Source organism: Pinus tabuliformis, chromosome 7, assembly GCF_031772625.1.
Source record: "Pinus tabuliformis cultivar Carrire ecotype Pingquan chromosome 7, CPIR1, whole genome shotgun sequence".
NCBI classification, from domain to species: domain Eukaryota; kingdom Viridiplantae; phylum Streptophyta; class Pinopsida; order Pinales; family Pinaceae; genus Pinus; species Pinus tabuliformis.
The window spans coordinates 1,003,542,200-1,003,569,544 of record NC_142293.1 but is presented as its reverse complement, the minus strand read 5'-3'; the positions used below and the strand labels follow the sequence as shown (position 1 = coordinate 1,003,569,544).

The following is a 27,345-nucleotide window of genomic DNA, read 5'->3' as shown; positions in this document are numbered from 1 at the left end:
CTGTTTTTCATGCTCATTATTTTATGGTACTGACATGCTAAAATAATTCAAAGATCAAATAAGGAAGATTTATTAAATTGCTAGATAATACTGATTCACCCCCCCTCTCAGTATTATTTCCAACAAAGAAGAATATGAGAGGGAGAAGGCTGAGATAGCAATTCAACTTGAAGTATTAATGGAAATGTCACATAGAAATGATACAGACCATAAATATGTTATGTCATAAGAAAGAAAGTGAAGTGGCAGAGGCTACAAGAGAAGAGGAATCAATAGGTGAACTTGCAGTTAATAAAGGAGCTAAGGGAACTTGAATAGATTATAGATGCCAAATTGAAGACAGAGAAGCTCAAAAGAGTTGAGCTACAACAAAAGTGAGATGCTGAAGAAGATGTTGAAGTTTCGATATGTGAACCAGAACATGGATCATTACTTTTTGAAAGTGATGAAGGGACAAAGGAGTTGAATCATATGAATGATTCAAAGCAGCCAGAAGGCTTGATGACTGAAGCATCAAATGAGACCGAAAGGTCTTGTATTTTTAAAATTAATGATTTATGTATGATTGTAGGATTAGAAGAATATAGGTTGTCTTTTAAAGTTGTCAAAAATGTAGAAGAAAATCTTCCAGAAGATGAAATTTTTGAAGTAGAATATGACAAGGAGACTGGAAAAGGATCAGTTCACTATAGTGGACAAGTGCTGAAAGACATCATTGAAACAAACGATGACAAGGAGAGACTAGCTGAAAGTATCAAGAGTTCTTTGAGCTTGAATCAGCATACTGATGTGCTATCCGAGGAGGAGAGATTAGAGCAACATACTGAAGTGTTTCCAAATGAAGAAGAGGTACAAAAGCCTTATATTTTTTATTATAATGATTGTCTTATAATTGAAGATATTTTTGCAGAAACTGGAACATATTTGGCACAGGTGGATAGCCAAATGAAAGAAGAAGAGGAAGAACATCTACTGAAGGATGTTAATAAAGATTTAGCAGAGGAAGAAGGACCGTGTGATGATGGATCAATAACAAATGAAGAAATGGGAGATTGTGTAAAATTTCCAAAGTTCACTCCAGGTAAAATCATTGAGTTATATAGGGAATTATACTTTCAAAGGAGGAAGTTAGAAGAGAAGAGGATAAATGTTCAGGATAAATTGTTGAAGAAGGATGACAAAGAAGTTGTCATAAATAATAATCAAGAAGAAGTTGACAGGTGCAGGAAATAGAAGCAAGAAATTGTTCTGAAAGACAATATAGCAACAGTTGAAAAGGTGCAAGATAACAGTAAAGAAGAGGGTAGTGATGAAAAGGAAGCGATCATGATAAGTGAAGAACAAGAAAATGGGAGAGTTCATCAATCAAGAGATGAAAGCAATCAACAAACTGAGGATATACTGGACAGAGAAATTAAGTTGATAAGAAGGTTAATGATGAAAGTGTCTTAGAAGAAGACAACATCAAGAAATGAGAGGAGTGAAAATAAGAGGAAGACAGTAACAAACTATGAAAGCAGGGCAAGTGGATCATTATAGCATAAGGTATGGAGACCTGGAGAACAACAGTAGACAACAACATTAATAGAACAATAGACAAGAATAGACAAGTTACAAAATAAAGTCTGGGATCCAAGAGGAATCAATTATCTAGACTTATGACCAAGAGGTCATAAATTTTCTTACTTGGAGAGTTTGATGCAAGAGCATTCAGCTCAACACCATTGTTGTATTCTAGTATACATAGGGGGTCTTGTGTTTCAAGGAAGTTGGTTTCTTGAGTATTGAATTAATGTAATTATTTAATGTTTTGAGTGATTTTAATGAGAATAGGAATTAATTGAATATTGTGAGACATAATTGTAAATGTTCTCGAATGTAGGAGAACATGAGAGATTTAGTATAGTTGAGTGATGAGAGGATTGAGAATTAATTGTAAATATTAGGTTAGGAGTCAGTTCATGATTTTGTGGATTAAAGAGAATCTTAGGAATGAGGAAGATATTTATGAATTTTGTTGAGGAGTTTATTGATCAGAACCAAAAATTGGTATAAATGTAAGCCTAAAAGGCATGATTAGAGGTTAGAGAGGTTAGACAGAGAGAGAGAGAGTTAAATAATTAGATAGATAGAGGTGTTTGTATGTCTACGGGCAGATAATGAACAGAGGCCATTAAATTAGAAGATCAGGCCGAGGAGAGATAGAAAGTCTCATTATGTAATTGTTTATTGATATATATATGCACAGAAATTCAAATTCAAATTTATATAAGTGTGTTATCGAATATTGAATGATGAATGACTGAATTAGCATATTTTGTGTAACAGAGAGTTGCAGGCGAAGTTCGACAATTACAAATAGAAATACATGAAGAGGGGGATCATAATGGATCGTTGAATCCATTAAAAAGATCAAAGCCAAAGCTTAGGAGTAAGTGCGTAGTGAAACAGCCGAAGGACCAAAACCCAAAGAAAACCGAAGAACCATGGTAAACATTGAAGAAACGATGAGAAACCAAAGTAAATATGTGGACGAAAGAATCAAGTATCGTTGAACAATAACCATTGGATCTAACAGATCAACAGACAAGATCCAATTGGAGAGGAAAGAGAGGAATATCGTATGGGTGGATTTATACACAAAAGTGGTATTTACAGGATTTCACCCAATCCCACTTATTGGTTGACACATAACACTCAGGTGGAGAGAGAAAACCTCTTTTTCGGGTTGTTATTCTTCGTGCTACTTGTCCACCCGGAATCATTGTGGACCGTTGGATCCACAAAGTGTAGATCAACAACGGAGATTAATTCACATCGCAAATGTTATATGGAGTTGGATCGGATAATGAATGCGACATGCGATGAAGGCAGAACTGATAATGATATAGGCGCAATTACATAGTGTTTGAAATGAGGAACATGATTGCATATTGGAGGCGGAAGGTAGAGTGTGTAGTGTGACCATGGAGAACCAGATATTGTGATAGCAATAAAGGTAGTCTCGAGAACTATTCAGAGGCTTTGAAAAGTGCAGAAAAGGTATGTTACATATTTTTATTGGTGTATTTATATTATAAAGCATTATAATATAAATAAGGTGTGATAAGAAGGTTTTATGAGTTAATCATATATAACCAATGTTAAAGAGTGGGAATAGTTATATATACGGCTAAGGAAAAAGAAGGTTTAGAAGGGTGAATGAGTCCCAATAATAAGGTTAATGAAGGTTTATAAAGGAGAATGAATTCCAATAGAAAAGGAGAGGGATGGATTAAAGGTTAAACTTTGTTAGTCTATAAATAATTCCGCAGAGTTTTAATCAAAGGGGACTTAACCCATTGTTATTTATAATGAACCTTTGGCCTGAAGTTCATGTAAATTCCTAGGGGGGAATGGTTTATTGCATAGGTTTATGCATATTGTGGGTAAATCAGGGGTAACCCTGCGTCACATATTTTTCAATAAGAAAAAAGGGTATTTATGAACGAGGAGATGCAAAGTGTTGCATAATGTTACAGGAAAAAACCATGGTTGAATCAATTGCAGACATTTGTAAAAAGTGCAGACTGATTCTAGATACAACAATACACAGTCTCGTTCTTTCAATTGATGTATATGACGTTGAGTCAATACGAGAAATAGTAATAGGCTACCACCAAAATAACAAGAAACTAGAACTCAATATAAAATATGGTGAAGCTACGGAGGACAATACAATTGTAAGTCTATTCCTAGAATAACTATACTTGCATTTAGCTATGAGAATTGTCGAACTTCAGGGTATCGTCAAGAGCTCCAGTGGTTCATGCACGGTTAGGGTTTCTTATAGTTCTGCAAATGGAAAACCTCTATAGACATCACCTTTTGGCCATTACCCTCCAGCCATAAGCTCATTATGGGACGAAAAGGAATAGTGAGTCAGTGATGGAACCCCCTCAGGAGGAGTATATGGAGCCTCCCCCCATTGATATGGAAAATGTTCTGTGACACATAGAAAATGTCAGGCATGACAACTAGCAAAGTATAGGAACAAAGCATGAAAATGCGCCAAAGAATACTGATAGAAATGAAGAACCCAGAGTAACGTCAATGACTTGCAAGCCTGTAGCAGTTGAAAAACCTAAGATTGAGCTCCCAAATCATCAGATCAACACTCAAATCCAGTATATGAAAGATCATGAATTTATTGGAAAGTTCGTAGGCTTTTGGCCCACATATAAAGCACTGCATGGCTAGATAGCAGCCAAATGGAAACCAAAAGGGCACATTAATCTGCAGTTAGGACCTAATGGCTTCTTTACTACAATCTTCAACTGTCTCGAGGACCGAAACAGGGTACTGGATGGTGGACCATATTTTTTCAATGTAGCAGGACTATATTTATGAGATTGGATTGAGTGTTTCAACCCAGACAAAGAATATCTGAGCTGGGCTCTAGTGTGGATTCACCTTTACTCCCTCCCTCTAGAGTACTCGGATGAAGATTTGCTGCAAGATATTGGGAATGGCATTGCAGAGGAGACAAAACTCAAGCAATACGCCTCCTATGCGTGGATATGTGTATATATGCACCTCAACAAAGCTCTCCCATATGCGGTAAGCCTTTATCATGATGATTATGAATGGATACAGTCAATAGATTATGAGCATGTACCATTCCGTTGTAGAAAATGCCACACCCTGGGTCATTTATTCTGCGATTATCTCTCTAATCTGAAATCCTTGACCACTCCCAGCATGGACAAACCTGACTTGGATGGGCTTACCAAAGTTACCAATCACAAAAAGATCCACAAAAAGCCCTCTTCATCTGCCAAAAAACCTGTTACCAATACTTCCATGCCATCAATCAGTAACAACTTTGAAACCCTACTCCAGCCGAAGGTTAACATCCTAGAAAACTTGGAACTCTCCGAAGTCATTCCTAAGACTATCCCCCATCTCGCTCCCTCAAGCTCAAAAAAAGCCGAAACTTCTAAGCAATCCTCAAATATCAAATCGCCCCCTCCCAGTAAATCCAAAAAATGGAATGTTCAAGGAATGGAGGTAGAAAGCATGCACCAGCAACCCACGACTGTAGAAGATACAGAGGTAGATCAAGAAGAACTGAACACATGGAAGAGGAGCCAGAGAGCTTTGACATTGGATATCTGGATATACTGGGACTATAACAAGCCTGTAAGAAAAAAGAATATGACAAGATCCTAGAAAGGCACCTGGAAAACTTAGAATTCATTCTTTTAAGCACACAAAAGAAATGATCGCTATGTATCCAAACTGGAAGTCAATGGGATGGAAGAAATATCTTCAAAGATAATAAGAAACGAGGAAGGAAAACATATCTTCAAAGAACCATTCACATAGGAGAGATGTTGGTGGAATCTGGAAGATACTCCAAGCTTACCAAGTATTACAATCCCCTACCCAATCGTGTATCGTGAAGGTCATTTCATGAAACATTAGATGGCTCAGCAGCCCCGGGAAATATAGACTGATAAAAAACATGTTTCAACAGGAGAAACCTCAAGTCGTCTTCTTGCAGGAGACCAAATTTAACTCTACAATGTTGGACTAGATCCTTCCCAAAGCATGGCCAGGCAGCAAAGAAGTCGTAGTGGATGCCATAGGAGCATCAGGAGAGCTAGCAATAGTATGGGATGAAAGATTCATAACACTTACTAAAATTCATGCTAGTAAGCACTTTATTGAGGCCAGATTCCATATTATAGGGAGAAATGTACATGGACACATAACCAATGTTTACTTCCCCCAGGATGCAATAAACAAGGTAGACATTTTGAATACTTTAGCTCAGATCAACTCAGAAAGATCCCACCCACTTTGGATTACAGGAGGAGATTTTAACATGATAACAAAATTGGAGGAAAAAATAGGAGGAAGGGTCAAGCTGGACAATGAAAGCACTCACTTCAAAAATTTCATCCAAGACAACTAGCTCATAGATATGGCATTCAAAAATGGAGTATACACATGGAAAAACAAACGAGCAGGTGCTCATCAAATTGCCTCTCCTTTGGATAGATTCATGCTCTCCGACAATGCAATCCATCTTAGAGGGGAGTTCTCAACCTCAACCTTACCGCTCTCTAGCTCAGATCGCTGGCCTATCATGCTTCAATGGAAAAGACTGGGAAATAATAAACATAGGCCCTTTTGCTTTTAAGCCTTCTTGTTGACTCATCCATACTTTCACAACCTGATTACAGCAGTCTGGAAAAACTTTAATCCATCGGAAGGCACAAAAATGTATCAGCTCCAACAAAAACTCAAAAATCTCAAGATAAACATCAAACAGCGGAATCACTTTATCTTCAGCAATATCTTCCAAGAACAAGGTGCTCTTGATCAAGAAATGAAAAAATTACAGCAGAGAATCATAGCTGAAGGCATATCTGACACCCTAGCAGAACATGAAAGCCACCTACAAATGCAAATCTCAGAGAGAGCAAAGCAGTCACAAATAATTTGGAAAAAAAAGTCATGAATCAGATGGCTTAAAGAGGGCGAATGAAACACAAAGTTCTTCCACCAAACTACTATCCAAAGGAGAATGCATAACAACATTACTCACATCTAGAATCGACAAGGGGAACAACTGGAAAAATTCGAGGATATAGAATAGGAACTCCTCACCCACTTTCAGATGGTGCATCAAGAACCACAGATCGATCGGCTGCCAGCTATAGAGAAAATCACTAGGAATATTCCTAAGATCATAAACGAGGAACATAATCAAATCCTTCTCAGGCCTATATCTTTACAGGAAGTGGGAACAGCTATGCGACAACTCAAAGTAGGAAAAGCACTTGGACCAGATGGCTTCACTTCTAACTTCTTCCACAACTTCTGGGATCTAATCAAAGAGGAGGCATGGAAAGTAGTTGAGGAATCTAGGGCAAATAGATGGATTCTTCCATATTTGAACGCAACCTTCATCACCCTCATTCCTAAGGAGGAACATAGTCAGACTCTAGACAAATTCTCACCTATTGCATTATGTAATGTCCTATATAAAATCATCTCCAAAGTTATTGCCACGTGCCTCAAACCCTTGCTTCTATTACTTATATCACCAGGGAAATCAGGATATGTGGAAGGAAGGAAGATCACAGATGGCATTATTCTCACTCACGAAATCATTCACTCCTTAAAGCAATCCAAAAAAAGCAGGTATGATCCTAAAAATCGATCTCTCAAAAGCTTTTGATAGTTTAAGCTGGAAGTATATTCAAAAAATGCTACTTTCCTTTGGCTTCACCCCCCATGGGTTAGATGGGTAATGAGTCTTATTACCTTTACCCTCTTTTCAATTTTAGTCAACATTATCCCATCCACCCCCTTTCACCCATCGAGAGGTATCTGACAAGGTGACCCACTCTCACCCTTTCTATTTGTTATTATGGTGGAAGGTCTTGGGCGATACATCAAAGGTGGCCTTCATTCCCAGCAATTATGAGGCCTTTCCTTTCCCAACACCCCTACTTTCACCCATCAGCAATTCGTGGATGACAATATGTTATTTATTCATCCCTTGGTCCAGGAAGCCCTCAAATTAAAGACCATTTTATCTGATTTTTCAAACACCTCTGGCACTTTCATTAACAAAGCTAAATCCCAAGTCTTTTTCTTTCACACCCCTACCATAACTTAGTCCTCCATTACTAGAATCCTAGGCTTATCGATTGCGGCTCTCCCCTCCAAATACCTAGGTGCTCCAATGATGGCCTCTACCTTAAAGCACTCATCCTGGAAGGTGCTCTTAGAAAAATGGGAAGCTCGTATCTCTTCTTGGACCTTCAGAGCTCTCAACATGGCAAGTCATCTAGTCTTAATCAATGTAGTGTTACAATCCATGCCTCTTTACCTCTTTTCAGTACTGGTAGCACCCAAATGGTTTCTCAAAGCAATCAAAAATATTTAACAAGATTTTTTATGGGGAAGTATGAAGCAAAAGAGAAAATGGGCTTTGGTAAAGTAGTACACAGTTTTCCTCCTGAAAAATTCTGGAGGCAATGGGTTACATGATCCTCAACACAGAAACGCGGTCATGGCAGCACACATCTAGTGGAAATGGATCTGAGACCGCATACTCCTTGGGTGATCCTCTGGATAGAAAAATATGCCAATAATAGACCAGTAGATGATTTAATTCAGCTCAAAGATGTTGGCCCAGGTTCGCTAATATGGAATTCATCTAAACAATATAAAGATCTAATTCAACAGCACAGCTTTTCGGAAATTGGGAATGGAGATAATGCAAGGTTTTGGGAGGATTCATGGCAGCAAAGACCCAAACTGAAGGACCTAATCACTCCCCACCAGCTACGGGATTGGGTAGAACAACCGATGATCAAGGTAAATCAACTTTGGAAGCCCACTCACACCCAAGGATACATGCAATGGATAAGCTCGAACAACATTCTCAGGCAAGGCATGCAGATCATCAAAGAGAGTCTAGAAACAAAACTCTCAAATAGGAAAATATGCTACTCTGATAAGAAATATATCATTAGATGGGGTTATGAAACGAGAGGAACCTTCACGTCACAAGAAGCTTATCATATAATTCTAAGGAACCTTACAATCAAGGATCATATCTGGAACAAAGTTTGGGATCCCCTAATTTGGCCAAAAATATCTACCTTCCTCTGGTTGCTTTGCAAAAACAAAATCCTTACTTGGGACAATCTACGGAAGTGAAGCTTTCGCGGACCTTCCGTGTGCCCAAATTGTAAATAGGAGGAAGAAACCACTGAGCATCCACTAAACTCATGTTCATTGGCAAACTGACTTTGGGATAAAGTTAGCTTCAGATGTCAAAGAGATGGATGAAGTAAGGAGGATTCCACTAACACCATACGCACTTGGACAACCTGTCCTTACAAAAGCAAACTATTAAAAGCTTTATGGAAACTCATACCAAGTTTTCTCATGTGGACTATGTGGAAAGAGAGAAATTGTCACATCTTCAACGACCACTCCTCTCCTATAGAAGTTCTATGGAATAACATATGTTTCTGCTCCAAACATGGCTTGACGATGATTTCCCCTCCACTCCTCAAGAAAACAATGTCTGGGTAAATTGGAACCTACAGTGGCACCACAAACAGGCTCACCAAGGTAAAAATTCTCCTCCAAGAGCGACACCTAATAGATGGACTCCCCATCCACCACACATGGCTCAACTCAACTTTAACGGAGCATCTAAAGGTCCAGGTAAGGTAGGATTTGGAGGAATCTTCAGAAATCACAAGGCCAAAGCTCTCCAAACTTCTATGGGTTCAATTGGTTGGGATACAAATAACTCGGCTGAATTAGAAGGGTTATGGCAAGGACTTCTCCTTGCTCAGAGCCATGGATTATTCCCCCTTATAATTGAAGGGGACTTTCAGATTCTTATTGACATGGTTAATCAAATATTGAAGGGAACCCCATCACACAAAGTTGGTAGCAGTTTGATATTGGCGGAATGGTTGGAGCAGATTGAACAGTGTCCATTAACTCAAAAAGCAGTTACCATTAAGCACATTCGTCGGAATGGTAACAAAGTAGCAGATTTCTTAACTAACATCGAAATTGATAGTGAAAAGACTCTTCATGTAGGAACACTTAATTCTATAGCTACCACTCCTCAACTATAGGATTACAATGATCTGGTGCAAAAGGAAAGGGCAAATGAGGAAGAAACACACCCGGATGTGGGTGTCAATCCTGTTAATTAATGCGATTAGATGGTCGGCTGGCAGACAGGAGAGCCATATGGCTACCAACATCATCCCCCATGCCAACCTCAAGCAAATTCTTAACACATTGCAGAAGGCAATAAATGAATCTGAAAGTTGAGACACATTCATCTTCCTCATACCCATGGCCCCTGCAAATCGATCTACAATTCCTCCTTTGCTCCAAGGCATCTACCCTCTGCAAACTGTTGAACCTTACATTTGCACTGTGACCGACAATCAATGTTAGTTACTTCCTTACCTGTATCTTGGCAACGGATTTCATTTCTCTCACTCTAGACACTGTACCTTAGACCAGGACCAGACCTCTCATGCTCACTCTTCGTGTTGAAATACTTCCAATTGCTTTGTTGTCAACTTAACTCATAATCCTGCTATGGCTCACATTAGGCACTGCATGCGTAGCAGGCATGGCGAAACCCATGGAGGCATCATCCGCAAGCCGCCTTCGACCAGTTCTGCCATCGATTCCCATGACTCCTCCACTGATACGCTTAATCCTCTCAGCCACTACCCAAATACTAGAAGTGTGAGGGGTCATGTTAGAATCCAAGCCATTGAAGGGAGAGACATAGTAGTTCGTGCTGCAGGTTTCCCTCTTCCACCTTATCCTGCTCCCCACAGCACCCAGTTCTATTTCAAAAGCACCTTAAATTGGCCTATAATCACTGCTATTGTAACAATTTCCTTTGCGGAATAATCTGAACCGCAAGATCGTCCATCTGGGCTCAAGGGAAAGCAAAGCATGGAGGCTTCAGACAACACAGGAATCAACATTCCTGGAAATAGACAACAAAACAAAGGCAGAGTGACTCTGCATGGCAAGGATATAGTTGGCGGTCCTTCAGTTGAGGGCGGAAAGCATAATGGCACGAAGGCTTCAAGAAGCACACTTATGAAACGCAGATGGGCGTAGGTGGCACTGAGGAGGCTCCACCAACTCAAGGATGTGGCGTGTCTGACGCGGATGATAAATGGTACCAATTTGCGTGTAGAATTGAGGAGGAACCAGCCCAAGAGGATCCATCGACTTGACGCGTGGCAACCTGTTACTGTTGCGTTCTGCCAGGTGGATATGTCTAAATTTGGGTAGTGTTTTTAGGACTCCTATTTTTTGATTCTAGACATGCTTTTTCTCTCTCAGTCTTTTTGGAAAAACAATGTTTACCTAGAAGTGGTTTTCTTTCTGGTTCAATAGGCTGGTTTCCCCTATGTTGGGCTAGTATTTATGGTTCAATGGATTGGTTTCCCCTATGTTGGGGCAGTCCAAAACAAAGAGATTCATTTTTGGTGATGATTGATGCTTAAGAACTTTGAAGTCAAGCCTCTCTATAACATCTTTTTGTACCATATTAATAGAACAATATTACTTAGAAAAAAAAAACTATACTTGCGTTTGGAACATAAAAGCTGATAGTTTCTTTGAAACCATGTTATTGTATCTTTGTTTTGCATTGTTATTAAGGTATAAATTATCTCATTACTATTTTTCATAGATTGTTTAACCAAAAAAATTATTTCTCGTTGACTGCAATTTTTATTGAACAATAGTCATAGAGAGAATTTTTTCAAAATACAGTATGAATCGGCATCAAAGATGAATCTACTTTGTTTGTTCAAAAACATTGTTAGAAATGATGTGAAAGGGAGTCGACAGTTACGCTTTGGATCAACAACTTTTCTTGAGCCATTGAATGATTATTGTGCGAAAGCACATTTATTGTCTTTTGCGATGTCAAGAACACAGGTATATTTACCAATAGCTTCTTTTTCCAAGTAACAATAATTTTAGTTTCATGTGCAAAATCTTATGTTTTTATAATACACATTGGTTCTAACAATTCAATTTTCCTTCTTAAAAAAAAAAAAATAGATCTAGGGAGTGCTGAAAGCCAGAAATGTTTTCTCTTCTCCTTTTCAGTGAATTTGCAATAAATGCAAACAACTTGTCCATCCAACCATAGACAAATGCACAATTTTTAAAGATGGCACAACTTTTATGTATGGCCATAGTGTTGAATGCATGTTGGAAACATAAAATTGCAAAATTAGTTATGTGTTACATATGCCACAACTAAAAGAACATTTCCTAGTTATTCTTGAGACAAGTTTTTAGGAATATATGCAAAGCATATAATCTATAGTTTTCAATTTAAGAAAACATTGTATTCAAATTCATTTTAGTTTAACAGTTAACAACATTATTGCTAAGATAAAAGAGTTGTGACCAGTAGACAAAAATACTCTTTTGTATATCAAGTCCATACATTTTGATAGTTAAGCTATCATTTCTATCTTCACTTTTAGTTTTCTATATGGCACGAATTCATAATTGAAAAATACTTGCAGAATAAATTTTCTTTTATTGCATGTTGCAGAATTACAAAACACTAAAAAACATCTAGTCAAGTGCTTTATGGATAGATGTTGAAATATCTCAATCAAGAATACTTTCTTTTGCCTTTTTTATTTTTGATAACTATTTTTTTCTTCTCTTTTTTGTGTAATGTTTCTTGCTCCACATGAAAACAAAGAGAAAAGTGCACATTATGAAATATGATATTTCAGTTATATCAAATTTTGTATAAGACTATGGTCTCTTTTTTTGTTAATAAGAACAATAGATATTATCTCCACAGTAACATAATGTAACTCTAGAATAATTAGTATGCCAAATTATATATTTCGAGATGTTTTTCTCTCCACTGTTAAAATACTAGCTTGGTTTCTCATTTGTTGTAAATTCTAGAATTGTGTTATGTTAGGGAACAAAACAAAAAAGAAGGAAACAAAAAATTTCCATGTGTATCAATGTGTTCATTTATGAATATGCACAATTGAATGTTCTTTGTGAAAATAAGTACAAGAATTAAGGTACCTGTATTTTCAGTTTATTTTTCTATAGATCAAATCATTCTTATTTTTATGTTTGCACAAGTGTTTTTTCACAGACTGTGTGCTTCTATTGATTGGCTTTCTTGCACAGGCATTTTTATTTCCTAATCTATATAGTGTTGCATTGCAATTATATATAATTATGAGTTTATTATCTAATGAATTAACAAAATGTCGGATAATTTTTTTTCCTCTTTGTTACTAGTGATTCATAGTCACATGCATTCATCGTTTCTATAGCCATTTCTTTTCAGTTCCAAGCTAATTGTTTATTGTTTTCCATAGCACATGTTAATAGTTTCAAATGTTTGGTCTGTGGTAATGGTTCTTTGATGGATGGTGAACGATATATGTACTATTTGAAATTTGTGATCACTTTTTTTTAGCACACTTTCATTGCTATGAATAATAAACATATGTTATTTTGAACTATGAGCTCTTATGATAAATTTTTGATTGGCCTATGTAATCAATATTACTTGGACATTATGACAGTTTTTAGTTTCTCTCTACCACAATGTTTTTTATAACAATATTGCCTTGGATATTTTATATATCTATTATTTAATATATTCAACCTAGTGCTCTAGATATATTGTAAATAAGAGATTGAAAAATGTGTAAAATAATCTCTCAATCATCAAAACCTTGATTTTTTATTTTTTATTTGTCATGTCACTATGGAGTCTGTGCTTTCACTGTAACAATATGGAACTCATTATGATTGATAAACGTATCGTTAAACTTGTATATTTGGATGCACCTACTTATGAAATGTTGAATGTTGTTCAATCTTTGAATCAAGTGATTTTATTCTTGTATTCATTAAACATAGTAAAACTATTTTCAGTGTTAATTCAATTTCATTTAGCCCTAAATTTGGAGAAAAAATTGTTATTTGCATCAATACACCAATAAATAACATATGTCAGATTAACATGTTAAAACAGAGTTACTGAGTATAACAGAAAATGTGTCTACAATTTCTCTCCAACCACATGCTCTAATTGTACCAATATTGCTAGTGAATCAATTAATTGAGGTCAATGATGATCCAAAACACATGCCAAACACTTCAAACAGTGGAATGACTAAGAGACAAGGAAAACATAAATTTATGGATAAAGAGGTATGTGTTTTGTAAGCACTTATTAACTATTATTTAATATTATTGGGAAGTGTTATGAAATAATATTTGGGTACACACATTTTCCATTTGGCATAATCAGTATAACAGTATTGTGCAGTTGCATAATCATGATACAGTTAAAAATGTACTCATTTCTTAAACTGGAACTAGTCTGCATGTATTGCATATTTTAATATTTTAATGTTAATATGATAATTAAGGAGTTGTCTTTAGTGCAACTTTTTGGAAGCTTTTCTGGTCGATTTTTATGGTCTAATTTCTCTTAGATTTGGCAGGAATTCATTGAAATCACAAGCTTGATGGGTAAACCCTGCACAATAGAAGTTCCCTAGGGGTTTTTCTAGGTGTTAAATCTATATATAGAGTCAAAAATCTAGTTTAAATAACAAAAATCATGATTTCACCACAAATTGTTATGCCGAATTCCAACACCAGAAACTCCAAAAAGTCGCACTAAATATAACTCCAATAATTAATCTCACAATCCATATTTTCCCTATAATTTTGTTATTTTCAATCTTAGTGTTTGTTTTTCATGTACCTTTGCAAATAATTCATTCTTCTCCTTTCCTTATGGGATCTATATTATATTTTTCGTTTATTTGTAGAGCACCACAGTTGCTACACTAGGTCACTGAATCTAGAAACTAGGAAAACAAAAATGATCTTAAACTCATTTCTAGGTAAACTGGGAATTCATAAATGTCATTTTTACTCTTGTGATTTTTGAACCTTTTTGTTGTACATTGATAATAAAGCCTTTTTTTCACAAGGTGAATTATGGTATATTGATTTTTGTACTAGGCCTCTACAAGGTCTACATATGTTCTTTGGCTCAATATCTATATCGAGTGAATTCTAATTATTGTTATTGTAATGTAATAATAAAAAAAAAGACATGCTTTCATGTACAAGGGAAAAAATGTTCTTTGTCACATATTAAGAAATATATGCATGGTTATGTTTTACCTATGCTTATGTTGTCTCAATTTCCAACCTTGTAGGAAATTTCATGGTTCACGAATACTAGAACCATTCTGTGTTCTAAATACTCTTCTCTTACTCTCATTGTTAGTGTAACAAAAGTTGTAGGTTTATCTTGTTTTTTATATATCTCTTTGTATTTTCTCATTCAATTTAACTAGAGGCATAGAAATATTATTTCATGAGTGAGCTATGAATAAGAAAAAAATTACTAACATCAATTCAATCTAAGTGTACATGGACATAAAAAGCATATCTATGCAACCCTAATCATAATTCTTATTAACATATTCTTGTTAGCAAAGGACACATTGTACATCTTCCAATCATTGAGAAATATTCCATTTTCCTACTCCTCTTTTAGGAATTTGATTGAAATAAAGACAAATATTATCACTGCTATTTCCTTTCATGTACTTGGTGAATGTTCATAGACTTCCTCTTATTGATTTTGTAGTTATGCGTTGTGCAAGATAGTCTCAAATCTGTGCCATCGAAGAGGAAAGGAATGAAAAAACGTGATAGCTATGATATACGTGATGATATTAGATATACTCTCTTTTGTTCAAAGATTCAGAATCCATAAAGTTTGTCACTCATTTGTCCCTGCTATTTTGATTTGGTTCTTATTCATTGTTTTCACTGCAATATCGCTAAACATGATACAAGTGTCTTTAAAGTGTTTTTTGTTTTCAAAAATATCTTTGATTGCTTTGGAAAAAAAGATTCAAAATAGTTTTGTATTTTAGTTGAAGGAATAGTTCTATGTATAGAAAGTCTATAATATGCTTTCAGCTACCTGAACAATTTACTTTGTGGTTATCAAACACAGTCTACATTAGTAACTTTAACTATGACACATGTAAACAATTATTTAGAAATTACCAAATCTAGCCTCGATCGCTAGTTTCAAGTAACTAGAATCCAAAAATTTATTTAGACATTTACTAATCGAGTATTTATTTCTAATATTAAGTAAATACCACACAAGAGCTAAAGGTAGAATTGCATGTGCCATTCATTTTTCATTACCAATTGTAATTAAAATATGAGCATAAATTAATTGTGCACAAGAGGAATACAAATCTCATGTGTTACTAGTAATGTTATTTGTGATTCAAAAAAAAATATGCACTCATTCCATGATGCATGTTCAGTAACATTTTGATACATAGGATCTAATTTAAAACTCCAAGTAATAAATTTCATTCATGTTATCAGGTTTACAAGGACCCTTTTTTCTTTTGTGTCACAAAATTAAAGAAAAACAAAACAAAAAGCGTTAAACAAATTGAACTCTAAACTGCACGACCTTTTGACCATGCGACTAGAAATTGAGGATGACTAGGCGTTTTATTATAAATACTCTGAGCAACCTCCAAACCTTGGCATTTCCTAACCTTCAAACTAAATGACCTAATGAAATGACTCAACTATGGTATAGTCAAGGTTGAGATACAACAAGTGAATCACAAAAGAAAGAAAAATATTGACTGTCCAACATCTCGACTATACGATTCATGCAATATAGAGGATAAATGAGTATGGTATAGTCAGGATTGAGATATAAAAAATTAATTATAAAATTAGAAATGCTTGACTAGTGGACTGCCCAACCTCCGATCTATCTGATCATGCAAATAAAATACTTTTTTTTGTTGATTTGTGTGTAGTGCAGTTTTTAATAAATATTTCAAAATTTCTCATTTCAAGTTGAATAGATTATTTGTTAGATCAATAATACATTTTTTAATCATTTTGTGATTCTCAGAAATAAAAAAACAGTTGGTCCATTTATAGTGAATCGATGCACATGTTCATTCGCTCTTTTTGCGTTTTTCTAAATAGGATTTTAAGATTTTAGGCAATTGTGCTTGGGTTCTCTTTTCTAGAGTATTGTTTGAAGATAATTTGAAGTAAGTATACTAAGTACCATTTTCAAAAGCCTTTATGTAATCATAATTTCATTATTTCTAAGAGATTGTTGAGTGCAATTTCAAATTTTAAATTAGCAAAACTTATGTATATTGCATTCGCATTTACAAGTTATAAAATAGCAACGACAAAAGAAGGAAACTCTTTAGTGTCAAATTTAAGAGTTTAAATTCTTTTTCCTACATGATGTTATTTTAAATCATCTAAGAAGAACTTAATTGAGGCAACATAGTACCATTTTCAGCAATTCTCCATAAGCATAATGTTTTTTTTTTTTTTGCAAATTCTTGAATTCAATTCCAAATTTTGAGTTGTCAAAATTTATATATGCTTTCTTAATGTTTACAACTCTTAAAATGCCAAAAAACACAAAAAATCATGAATTACAAACTTAAGATTTTAGGGTGTTCTTATTGCATGCTCATTTCTTAAGTCATGTTACAAGAACCACTGAATTAAGGAAACATAGCAGCAGTTTCAAAATATCTTGTGTAAGAATAACGATATTTCTTTTAGAATTTCTTAAATTCAATTTCAAATTTTAGATAATAAAAAGTTATATATCCTTTGCTATTATTTACTTGTTATACACTGGAAAAAAGGGAAAATTTGCAACGAAAAAACAACAAATAGAGCAGGTTAAAGAAAATATTAGGAGCATGGATGTTGGACCAGAAGAAAAAGTGAACTTTTGTGCATTACTCATGTCAGATACAACCTATAAGATGCAAAAACCAGGTATGATGACCTGAAATGAGATATTTGGATAACTTGAGCAAAGGGAATGGTTAAAAAGTTCAAGAGCTACTGAAGCAAAGAACATTTTTTTTGAAAGAATCATATTAGAAGAGGCACATAAAGTAGCAAATAGGGCCAATTTTTTTCCCTAATATGACATGATTTTGTGGATTATCTCTTGCGTTAATATTAAAATCCGAACAATATCTAACAATTAAGAACTAGTGATAGCATCCTCAAAATCTAAGGTGTTATTGGCCATATATAAGCTCAGTGCTCCACAAATATCACTTAATTATGAGTTTCTTGATAAATTTGAAAGTAATGTGTTGAAGGAAGCTCACGAAAATTATGATATAGTAATTGAATAATGGTTGAGAGAAGAATCAGAAGGTTTCAACCTCAAAGGAAAAAAGGACTATCTAATAGCTATTTTTAAGAAGCCTCTTACTTTGCTTATTAAAATGCTAAGAAAATTATAAGGGGAATAAGATCTTGAGCATTCTAAAATTAAATGGATCAAAATAATCCATAGAATTTTGAATGAGGGTAAATGCTTAAACTGGGTTGACCTGTTGTTATAGAATATCACAAATTCAGTGAAGTTGCGAGTGTCACCCCCCCCGAGTTCAATTATATTTTTTGTATGTCAGTCTATTTGTTAGATGTTGTTATTGTGTCGGTCCTATTTCCCCTCATGAAATGGAATTACCCATGTGAGGAGGAAATAACGATTCAAAATTATGCTCATATTCTATGCAAGTCTAATTTTAAATACCATTCTTGTGATATTTTCCACTACGTTTTGATTCCTTTGCATCAAGTGCTATTTGGAACAATACCTCCCAGAATAAGTGATAATATGAAAGAATTCCTAAAATCAATAGGTTGTTGCTTTGTTGAAGAATAATTTTCCTGCAGCAGAGTTTTTGGTAATGAAGTTGGTCCCCTCTTTTGCCCTGATATATTCTAGAAAGACTTGCTTTGAGAGAAGTGGCTAATCAAGTTGTTTTGTATGTGCAAGCCAAAATGTTGAGTAAGATGCAAAATAATCTTTGGCCAACCTTCCAAATAAATTTTGGTGACATTAATATCTGAGACAAAGGGCACATAATCAAATAAGCCAAAGAGCTTGAGGAGATTTGGTTATCTACTTCTCCCCATTATGACTATGACCCTAAAGGTTGCATTGCCAATCATTATATGTTATAAAACCAGCTCACAAAAAGATAGAAAAGATAGTTGAACGCCTTAGAATTCAACCTCTTCCATGGGGCAACCTCCTTTACATTACACAAAAGAAAAATTCTTGGATGATACAAATGACAAGACCTCCTTTCTATATATAGGAGTCTAAGGAGTCATATTATAATCAGAGCCGACATAAAAATTAATGTAAGAGCACAATAATAGCAATAGTGGACTTCTATGGGGCACAATAGTAACAATATGGGGACTACATGGATACAACAATATAATAAAGGTGTTGTACTAATAACAATAACGGGTTACACTAGTAGTATAGGGGCCTAACATGCCTGTCTCCTTCAAAAAGTGTTGTCCTTAATGCTTGATTAGTTCTTGATGCTTCTGTAGAATATTCTTGTCCTCCCATGTGGAATCTTCAAAGGGTAAGTTCTTCCACTTGATGAGATACTTTGAAATTGATCGATTTTTTAGCTATCGATTTCTTGTTTCTGTGACTGCTCCAAGTTCCAATATGATTTTTCCTTCCTCTTCAAGTTCTGGCAATATTGTTTGAATTGCGATCTTCTGCAATGTTTGAATGAGTGGCCACACTTCTTCGTCCTTCTTCCATTCATCCCTTGCCTCATTTATCCAATCTGGTTGGATAATAGAAATATCACAAAACAATGCTTCCACATCCTCATCCTTTCTTGAGAGTGCATCTGCAACAAAATTTTGCTTCCCTTTTCTATAGATGATGTCAAACTCATAACCCAATATATTTGTCACCCATTTTTTCTATTCTTCTATAGATAATATTTGTTCTAAAAAGTATTTATGACTATCATGATCCATTTTTACCTTGAAGTGTCTTTCCATTTGGTAAGGTCGCCATTTCTTAAGTGCATGTAGCATTTCCAACATTTCCTTCTCATAAATAGCTTGCTTCAAATGTAGCAGTAAAAATACCTAATCACCTACATCAAATTTTTTTTTACTACAATGTTGATCTACCTATTGTTTCATTTGATTTTACACCAAAGTGGCGTTATCCTTTAAAAGTTGGAGAACTTGTTGTTGATGCTCGATGTGATGTTTCGCTTCTTGAACCTTTTTCTTCTTGATATGTCCTTCTATCTTGAGAGTTTGAGGAGTGGTAATTTCTTCCAATGCTTTACAAGATATGGTCGGATTCATTTCTTGATGCTCGATGTGATCTTTCACTTCTTCAACATTTTTCTTCTTGATATGTCCTTCTATCTTGATAATTTAAGGAGTGGTAATTCTGGCCAATGCATTAAAAGATATGGTTGGATTCATTTCTCTTTCTCAATGTGATCTTTCACTTCTTGAACCTTTTTCTTCTTGATATGTCCTTCTATCTTGAGAGTTTGAGGAGTGGTAATTCTTGCCAATGCTTTCTAAGATATGGTTGGATTCATTTCTTCTTTCTCTAGGGTTGGTTCTTGGTGTATATACTCTTCTTTTGATGTTTCTTGATCCTTTTCTTCCTCCTCTTCATAATCTATGTAAAATAATTTCTTCCTAGCACACTTATGACCTTTAGTGCACTTGCCATCACAATTTTAACAAAGCCCTTTTCCTCTTTCCTCTTCCAATTTTTGTGGTGTAACCCTTGTAGGTTGTGGAAGTCTAGGAAAAACAACACTTCCATTATTATAGTTGTGAGGGGTAGACTTCCTTGTTGCCATAATTTTACTTTCCATTATGTAACAAAGCTCTTTTGCTCTTTCTAATTGTTGTGGTGTTGCTCTAAAGAAGGTATTTCTCTTTGTATCCTCATATTGTGCTATAATTTCCTTCGTGAAAATTGACCACGCAACAAGTTTTTTATGAGAACAAAGCCTTTTATACCATAAAAATTGATCTGGTTCTAAATATGAAGATGCAATGCATACCTTTTGTAACAATGGTACAACATGTAGATCAAAATATTGTTCCATCTGAAGTATCCAATTTACCAGATCCTTGCCATGAAACTTCCGCATATCGCCTTTTCTTGATTTTAGGAGCTCGATTTTGAAACGACTATAACTCTGTAATTACAGTTCTTCCAGTTCTAAAATTGTGAACTTCAGTAGCCCTCTATGTCCTCTTTCTAATGCCACCAGTCTTATCTGAATTGGATTCTCTGAGGAAGAGTTATGCCAAATATCCCAAGATGACCGGATTATATACCTTTTCAAAAGAGGGAAATTGTATGAGGTGCCACGTGTCACTGTTTTGACCTTCAGGTCTAAACAATATATACTAGAAACTACAGTCCGTCCTGTTTCTGTAACTTCTTACGAAATTGAAATATGATGCTCAAAACAAAAGTTATGAAGATTTTCCCAAGGTCACATGTTTGGAATGTAATTCAAGAGTCTCCAAAAAGACCAACTTCCTCAGATCATATCTCCGGAAATATAGCGTGAAAAGATCTAAAATTCAGACTTGAGATTCAACTCGATTTCATCTCAAATGGGTTTTTATGTTCAATTATGAAACATAGCAGAAAAAGAGTTATAGGGAAAATGCCACGATGACCTATTTGGAGCAGCGAAACCCTAGAATACAAAGCTCTGATACCAAATGTTAGGAAACCAACTCACAAAAAGATAAAAAATATAGTTGAATGACTTATAATTCAGCCTCTTCAAGGGGGTAACCTCCTTTACATTACACAAAAGAATAATTCTTGGATGATACAAATGACAAGACCTCCTTTCTATATATAGGAGTCTAAGGAGTCATAATATAATTAGAGTCGACATAACAATAATAATGTAAGGGCACAATAATAGCAATAGTGGGCTTCTATGGGGTGCAATAGTAACAATAGGGGGACTACATGGGTACAACAATATAATAAGGGGGCTATACTAATAATAATAAGGGGTTACACTAGTAGTATAGGGGCCTAACATTATATATCAATCAATTATATTATAAATTGTATTCATCGAGAACCACCTTTTGATGTGGTTATTATATGCATTGATGATTTTCAGCAATTTTTCCAAATAGGAAAACTCCTACATAGTGAGTCAAGATGAAAATTACAATACATTAGAGAAGAAATGTACACAATTTTTCTAAAGGAAAAGGCTCTACACCTCAACATTTCATTCAAAGAGTTAAATTCTACTGAATTTTTGCAATTTAATTTCAGTGAACTCAATTTAGAGGCATATATTGTTTCTCATAAGGGGAAATCAATAGAAATTAAAAAATTAGAAGGTTTTGTTTTCACATGTGAAGAAGTTGAATCCACATTAATACAAAATCTAAATGAGGAACATGAAATTTTAGGAATAGAAAAGACTCTAGAAAAACAAGATATGGTTGAATAATATATTATTGTTATTAATTATCTTGAGGAAATGGAGCAAGAGAAACTAGAAACTACAGAAGTCAAAGAAATGGAAGTACCTAAGGATAAGGAAAAACAGGTATCTACTAAAACCATTGCGAAGGAAAATGAGAAAAAAATGGAATCATATACCAGACTGCATACTATATCTACTATATCTCCTCACGTATCAGTAACACTACTTTATTCTAAAATTCTGTGGGAATCATTTGTAGGAATTTACAGGGTAAGTTCCTCAGACAGAACACCAAAGGACACCGCTCACAACCAGATTGCAGATCAATACACTAGTATTTTTGACGTGGTTAAAACCCTCAAAGAGGGAAACAGTCCACGGCCTGAGCCGATGCGGCCACTTCCGGCAATTTATTAATAAAAGAATGAAAATTTACATAAGCTTCTCTCATAGACGGATTACCCTACAAATGACCCTCCATGCGCTTTAAATAGAAATCATGGACCAATCAGGTGTCAAGCCACGGATCAAGTGTCGATAATACCGAGGAGAGAATGAACCGTCGGATCACTACATATCGTGACCGTTGGATTGTAAGTTACAAAATGTACAAGGTAAAGAAACACACTTTACCTAATTCTATACCTAACTCTATACTAGACCAAGTTGTACTTAACTATTTCCTATGTGTCGGAATATCCTAACATCCCCCCTTAAGAAAAACTTGGGATAGGATTGAAGGATTTACAAATATGACACAATAGGAGAAGGAAGGAGGCACTAGAGCCTATCCCCCCTTAGTGACAACTTCCTGAACTCCAACCATAAATCGAAGTTTAGTGAACTTCGCCTCTGTGAGAGCCTTTGTGAAGATGTCTGCAACTTGATCATCTATTGAACAATATTGCACTTCAAGAACATGGTCATGAATGAGCTTTCTGATGAAGTGCATGTGCAGTTCAATGTGTTTGCTGCGCTGATGTTGGACTGGATCTTTGCATAGTTGAATGGCACTTTGATTATCACACCAAAGTGTAGTCGGATGCTGCTGCTGAAAGTCAAACTCTGACAGGGTCTGGCAAAGCCACAAGGCTTCCTTACTAGCTTCTACGGCACCACGATACTCTGCTTCTGCTGATGAAAGAGAAATGGCACCTTGTTTCTTGCAAGCCCATGTAATAGGTCCTGAACCAAGAGTGAACACATAACCGACAGTAGACTTCCGATCATCAGGGTCACCAGCCCAATCAGAATCAGTGAAACCAACCAATAGAGGAGCTGCTTTGGCACTGTAATGAATCCCAAACTGAACTGTACCTCGAACATAACAAAGTATTCTTTTAGCTGCTTTCCAATGACTTTCACGTGGGTTTTGCATAAACCAAGCAACAAGGCCAACAACAAAGGAAAGGTCAGGACGAGTATGGGTTAGATACAAAAGTTTTCCTACAAGTTGACGGTATAAGGTAGCATCAACTTCAGGAGAAGTACAAGTGACTGAAAGTTTGACTCCAGACTGAAAGGGAGAAGGGGATGGCTTAGAGTATTCCATGTGAAAGTGGCGTAGAATAACACAGGCATACTTGGACTGAGAAAGGAAAATACCTTCCTTGGATTGCAAGACTTGAAGACCGAGAAAATAATGTAAGTGTCCTAAATCTGTCATTTCAAACTTCCTTTTAAGGCTAGACTTCACATGGTTTATGAGGTTGGGATCACTACCAATCAGGATGAGGTCATCAACATAAAGAACAAGAATGATAAGAGACTTTCCCACTTTCTTGGTGTAGACAGTAATGTCAGAATGACACCTAGAGAAGCCAGATTCTAAAAGAATGTTATCCATTTTGGCATACCAAGCTCGAGGAGCTTGCTTGAGACCATAAATGGATTTCTTAAGCCGACATACAAGGCTGGAGTCTGTTTTTATGTAGCCAATGGGGTGTTCCATGTTGATTTCTTCATGCAAGTCCCCATGCAAGAAGGCAGATTTAACGTCCATCTGATGGACTTCCCATTTGAACGAGGCAGCAAGGGAAAGAAGACGGCAGATAGAGTTCATTTTGGCAATAGGGGAGAAGGTTTCAGTGTAGTCAATGCCTTCAACCTATGAAAAACCTTTAGCAACAAGACGACCTTTATGTTTATCAACTTTCCCATCTGGTCCATACTTGGTTCTATAAACCCATTTGCATCTAACAAGTTTTCGTCCCTTTGGTAGAGGAACAAGATCCCATGTATCATTTGCTAATAATGAATGATATTATTCATTCATAGCTGCTTCCCAATCTGGATGGCCTGAAGCTTCTGCAACGGTGTCAGGATCATAATTTACTGTAGCTTGAGCCACTAAAGAAGAGGCTTTGTCAAACTGAGAACGTGTGCGTCGCTGATCTGTAGGATCACCGACAAGATCACCTGCTGCATCCCGAGTAGCACGGACTCATTTTGGAAGCTGAGGAGCTGAAGGAGGATCCTGAGATGGTGGGGGAGGATTGTCATCCTCACTTTCATCATCTGAAGAAGAAATGTTTTCAAAAGTAGAAGAGATAGGGAGAGGTGGCACATCCACCAGACTAGGCTCGCAGGCCGATATATTTTCATCAAATTTTACATCTCTTCTAATGATAACATTTTTGAACTTAAATGGAATAAGTCTATAGCCTTTGACATCTTCAGAATATCCAAGAAAAGTACATTTTTCACTCTTAGGTTCTAAAGCTTTATGCTTTTCATCTGGAATATGGGCCCACACTTCACTTCCATAAACATGAAAGTGACTTACATCTGGTTTGATTGAGCTCCATGCTTTGTCTGGAGTGATATTCTTTAAAGCCTTAGTAGGAGTGCGATTTATTATGTAATTTGCACAGTTAATTGCTTCTGCCCAAAAACTAAGACCAAGTCCTTTAGATTGTAGCATACAATTAGCCATTTCCTTAATGGTTTGATTCTTCCTTTCAGCTACACCATTTTGTTGTGGAGTATATGGAACAATATGTTGCATTTGAGTTCCATTCTCAGTGCAAAAGTTGATGAATGTGTTTTTAACATATTCTCCGCCATTATCAGATCTTAGCTTAAGAATTTTATGTCTAGATTGTTTTTCAAAAAAGGCCTTGAAGGCCAAAAATTTGTTAAATACTTCACTCTTGAGTTTTAATAAGTATAACCAAGTGCGTCTGGAGAAATCATCAATGAAAGTTAAGAAATACTTGCAGCCAGAGAATGAAACAACTGGAAGTGGACCACATAAATCACTATGCACAAGCTGTAAAGGGGCTGAGGCTTTCCAAGAGGCACGTTTTTCAAAACTGTCCCGATGATGTTTTCCGAGTACACATCCGGAACAAACACCATCTCTGCAAGATACCATAGGAAGACCTGTCACCATATTTTCTTTACATAGATGCTAAAGGGAGCGATAGCTTAAGTGACCAAATCGCTCATGCCAAAGTTTGCTCACTTCATCGTTATGAGCAACAAATACTGAGGGAAGATTTGATGAACCAAAGTTGTGAAACTTATACACCCTTGTAGAATCATCAGCAATGCCAGTAGCTAAAATTTTTTTAGGATCTCTTAGGTCCTTGATTACAACATCATGAGGTGAAAATTCAACGATTTTACCTTCACCTGAATGAGTTATCTGATATACGGATAGAAGGCTGCAGGATAAGGTTGGAACACATAATACATCATTAAACTGACCATTGTCTAGATGAACAGTTCCAGTACCTACAACACTAAGAGATCTATCATCACCAACATATATATTTTTGGTGTTACAATCATTTAAAGAAGAAAACATGGCTTTGTTTTTGGCCATGTGATAAGAAGCTCCAGAATCAATGAGCCACTCATGAGAATGAGAAGAAGAAGATACATTTAGTGCATAGCCAGACCGAGATGCTTGACAACCACATGCAGAAAGTGCCATTCCTGAAGATGAAGTTGGAGTTGAAGATTGCTCCAAATGGATGTTATGTTTCTTCATCGCTGCTTCCAAGGCTTCCATCTTCTTAAAGCATTTGGATTCTAAGTGGCCATCTCGATTACAAAAGTTGCAATGTCTATCAGTCTTCTTCCATTTGTTTTTATTTGTCTTATCATTTTGTTGAAATGATTTTTCATTTTGAGGCTGAGATTGCTTAGGACCCTTGTTTGGTTTAGGACCATTCTTTTTAGTATATGACTTCTTAGGGTTCTTTGAATTTGGTTACTGTTGGGCGGCTAACGCTTTCTTGGAAGAGTTTCCAATATTAAGAAGACCAAGGTGTAAGAGTTTTTCTTGTTCTCTTATTAAATAATCACAAAAAGAGTCAAAGGAAGGGGACTTGTAGTCTGTTCCCTGAGAAATGAAGGCTTCTCTTGTAGAATGGAAGGTGGAAACAAACACAGAGTAGGATGGTCCCAACTTAGTAAGATGGAATAGATAAGGTTACTATCTTCTTTCTTAACTTTAACACCTTCCAAGAGATATATAAGCGTCTTGAACTTGGACAAGAAATCTTCAATGCAAGAAAAATTATTAGGGTCCAATGTAAGCAACTCATTTTCAAGTTGATGGGCTCTAAGTTCATTTTTAATCCCAAAAAATTTATTGATTTGTTTCATTGCTTCATCAGGAGTATCAAGTTCTGCAATATGGAATCTAAGATCTGGAGAAATAGACATCCCTATCAATCCACGTGCTTGATCTTGCCTATTTTCCCATTTATCAGCCTTATCTTCATCCTTTGGTTTCTTTTCTTGGCCTGAGGCTATTCTGTAGAGACCTTTACTTCTAAGTAAATCATCAATGTAGGACAACAATTGGAAGTAGTTGGTGCTGTCAAGGGTAACTTGGTATTGAATTTCCATTTCAATGAAAACTGAAGCTAAAGATGCTGAAAATAAGTGTTCCAATGGATAGATCTTGAAAAATTAGGCTGGTTTAAAAAAAATCGGCTCTAAAACGGCTTCCGGATGAAGAAGTTATGGATTTTTGAAAAAAGTTGATGAAGTCGCCGACGAAGTGCGGGAATGTGGGGAAATGAAAAAATCCGCCCCCAAAAAATCGAGACTTGAACCCAATACCTCTACTCTCTTAGAAGAGAGAGAGAGAGGGGGGGGTTTTATGCTTTGGGTTGCGTGCTTGCTTTAAGAAGGCTATTTTTCCCTACAAAACAAAAAACACAAAACCCAACACGGACATACAATGGCGCGAAGTTAGCTTTGGCCAAAAAAGTAAATATTTTCAAAAATGAACCTTGCGGCTCAAAGTTAGCTTTAGCAGGAAACTAAATATTTTCCTCAACGTTTCTGATTTTCCGAGATCACACTAAGGCGCAAGGAAAATAGCATACGCATGAGA

The 27,345-nt window shown here is 35.9% G+C and overlaps 1 protein-coding gene across 1 annotated transcript; it reads left to right on the top strand.

Moving 5' to 3' along the window:
• Nucleotides 1-9,200: 9,200 nt before the first annotated feature.
• LOC149250972 (uncharacterized) lies at nt 9,201-9,665 on the top strand. Its single transcript, XM_089453804.1, has one exon. The coding sequence runs from the start codon at nt 9,201-9,203 to the stop codon at nt 9,663-9,665; it is 465 nt and encodes a 154-aa protein (XP_089309930.1).
• The last annotated feature ends 17,680 nt before the right edge of the window (nt 9,666-27,345 follow it).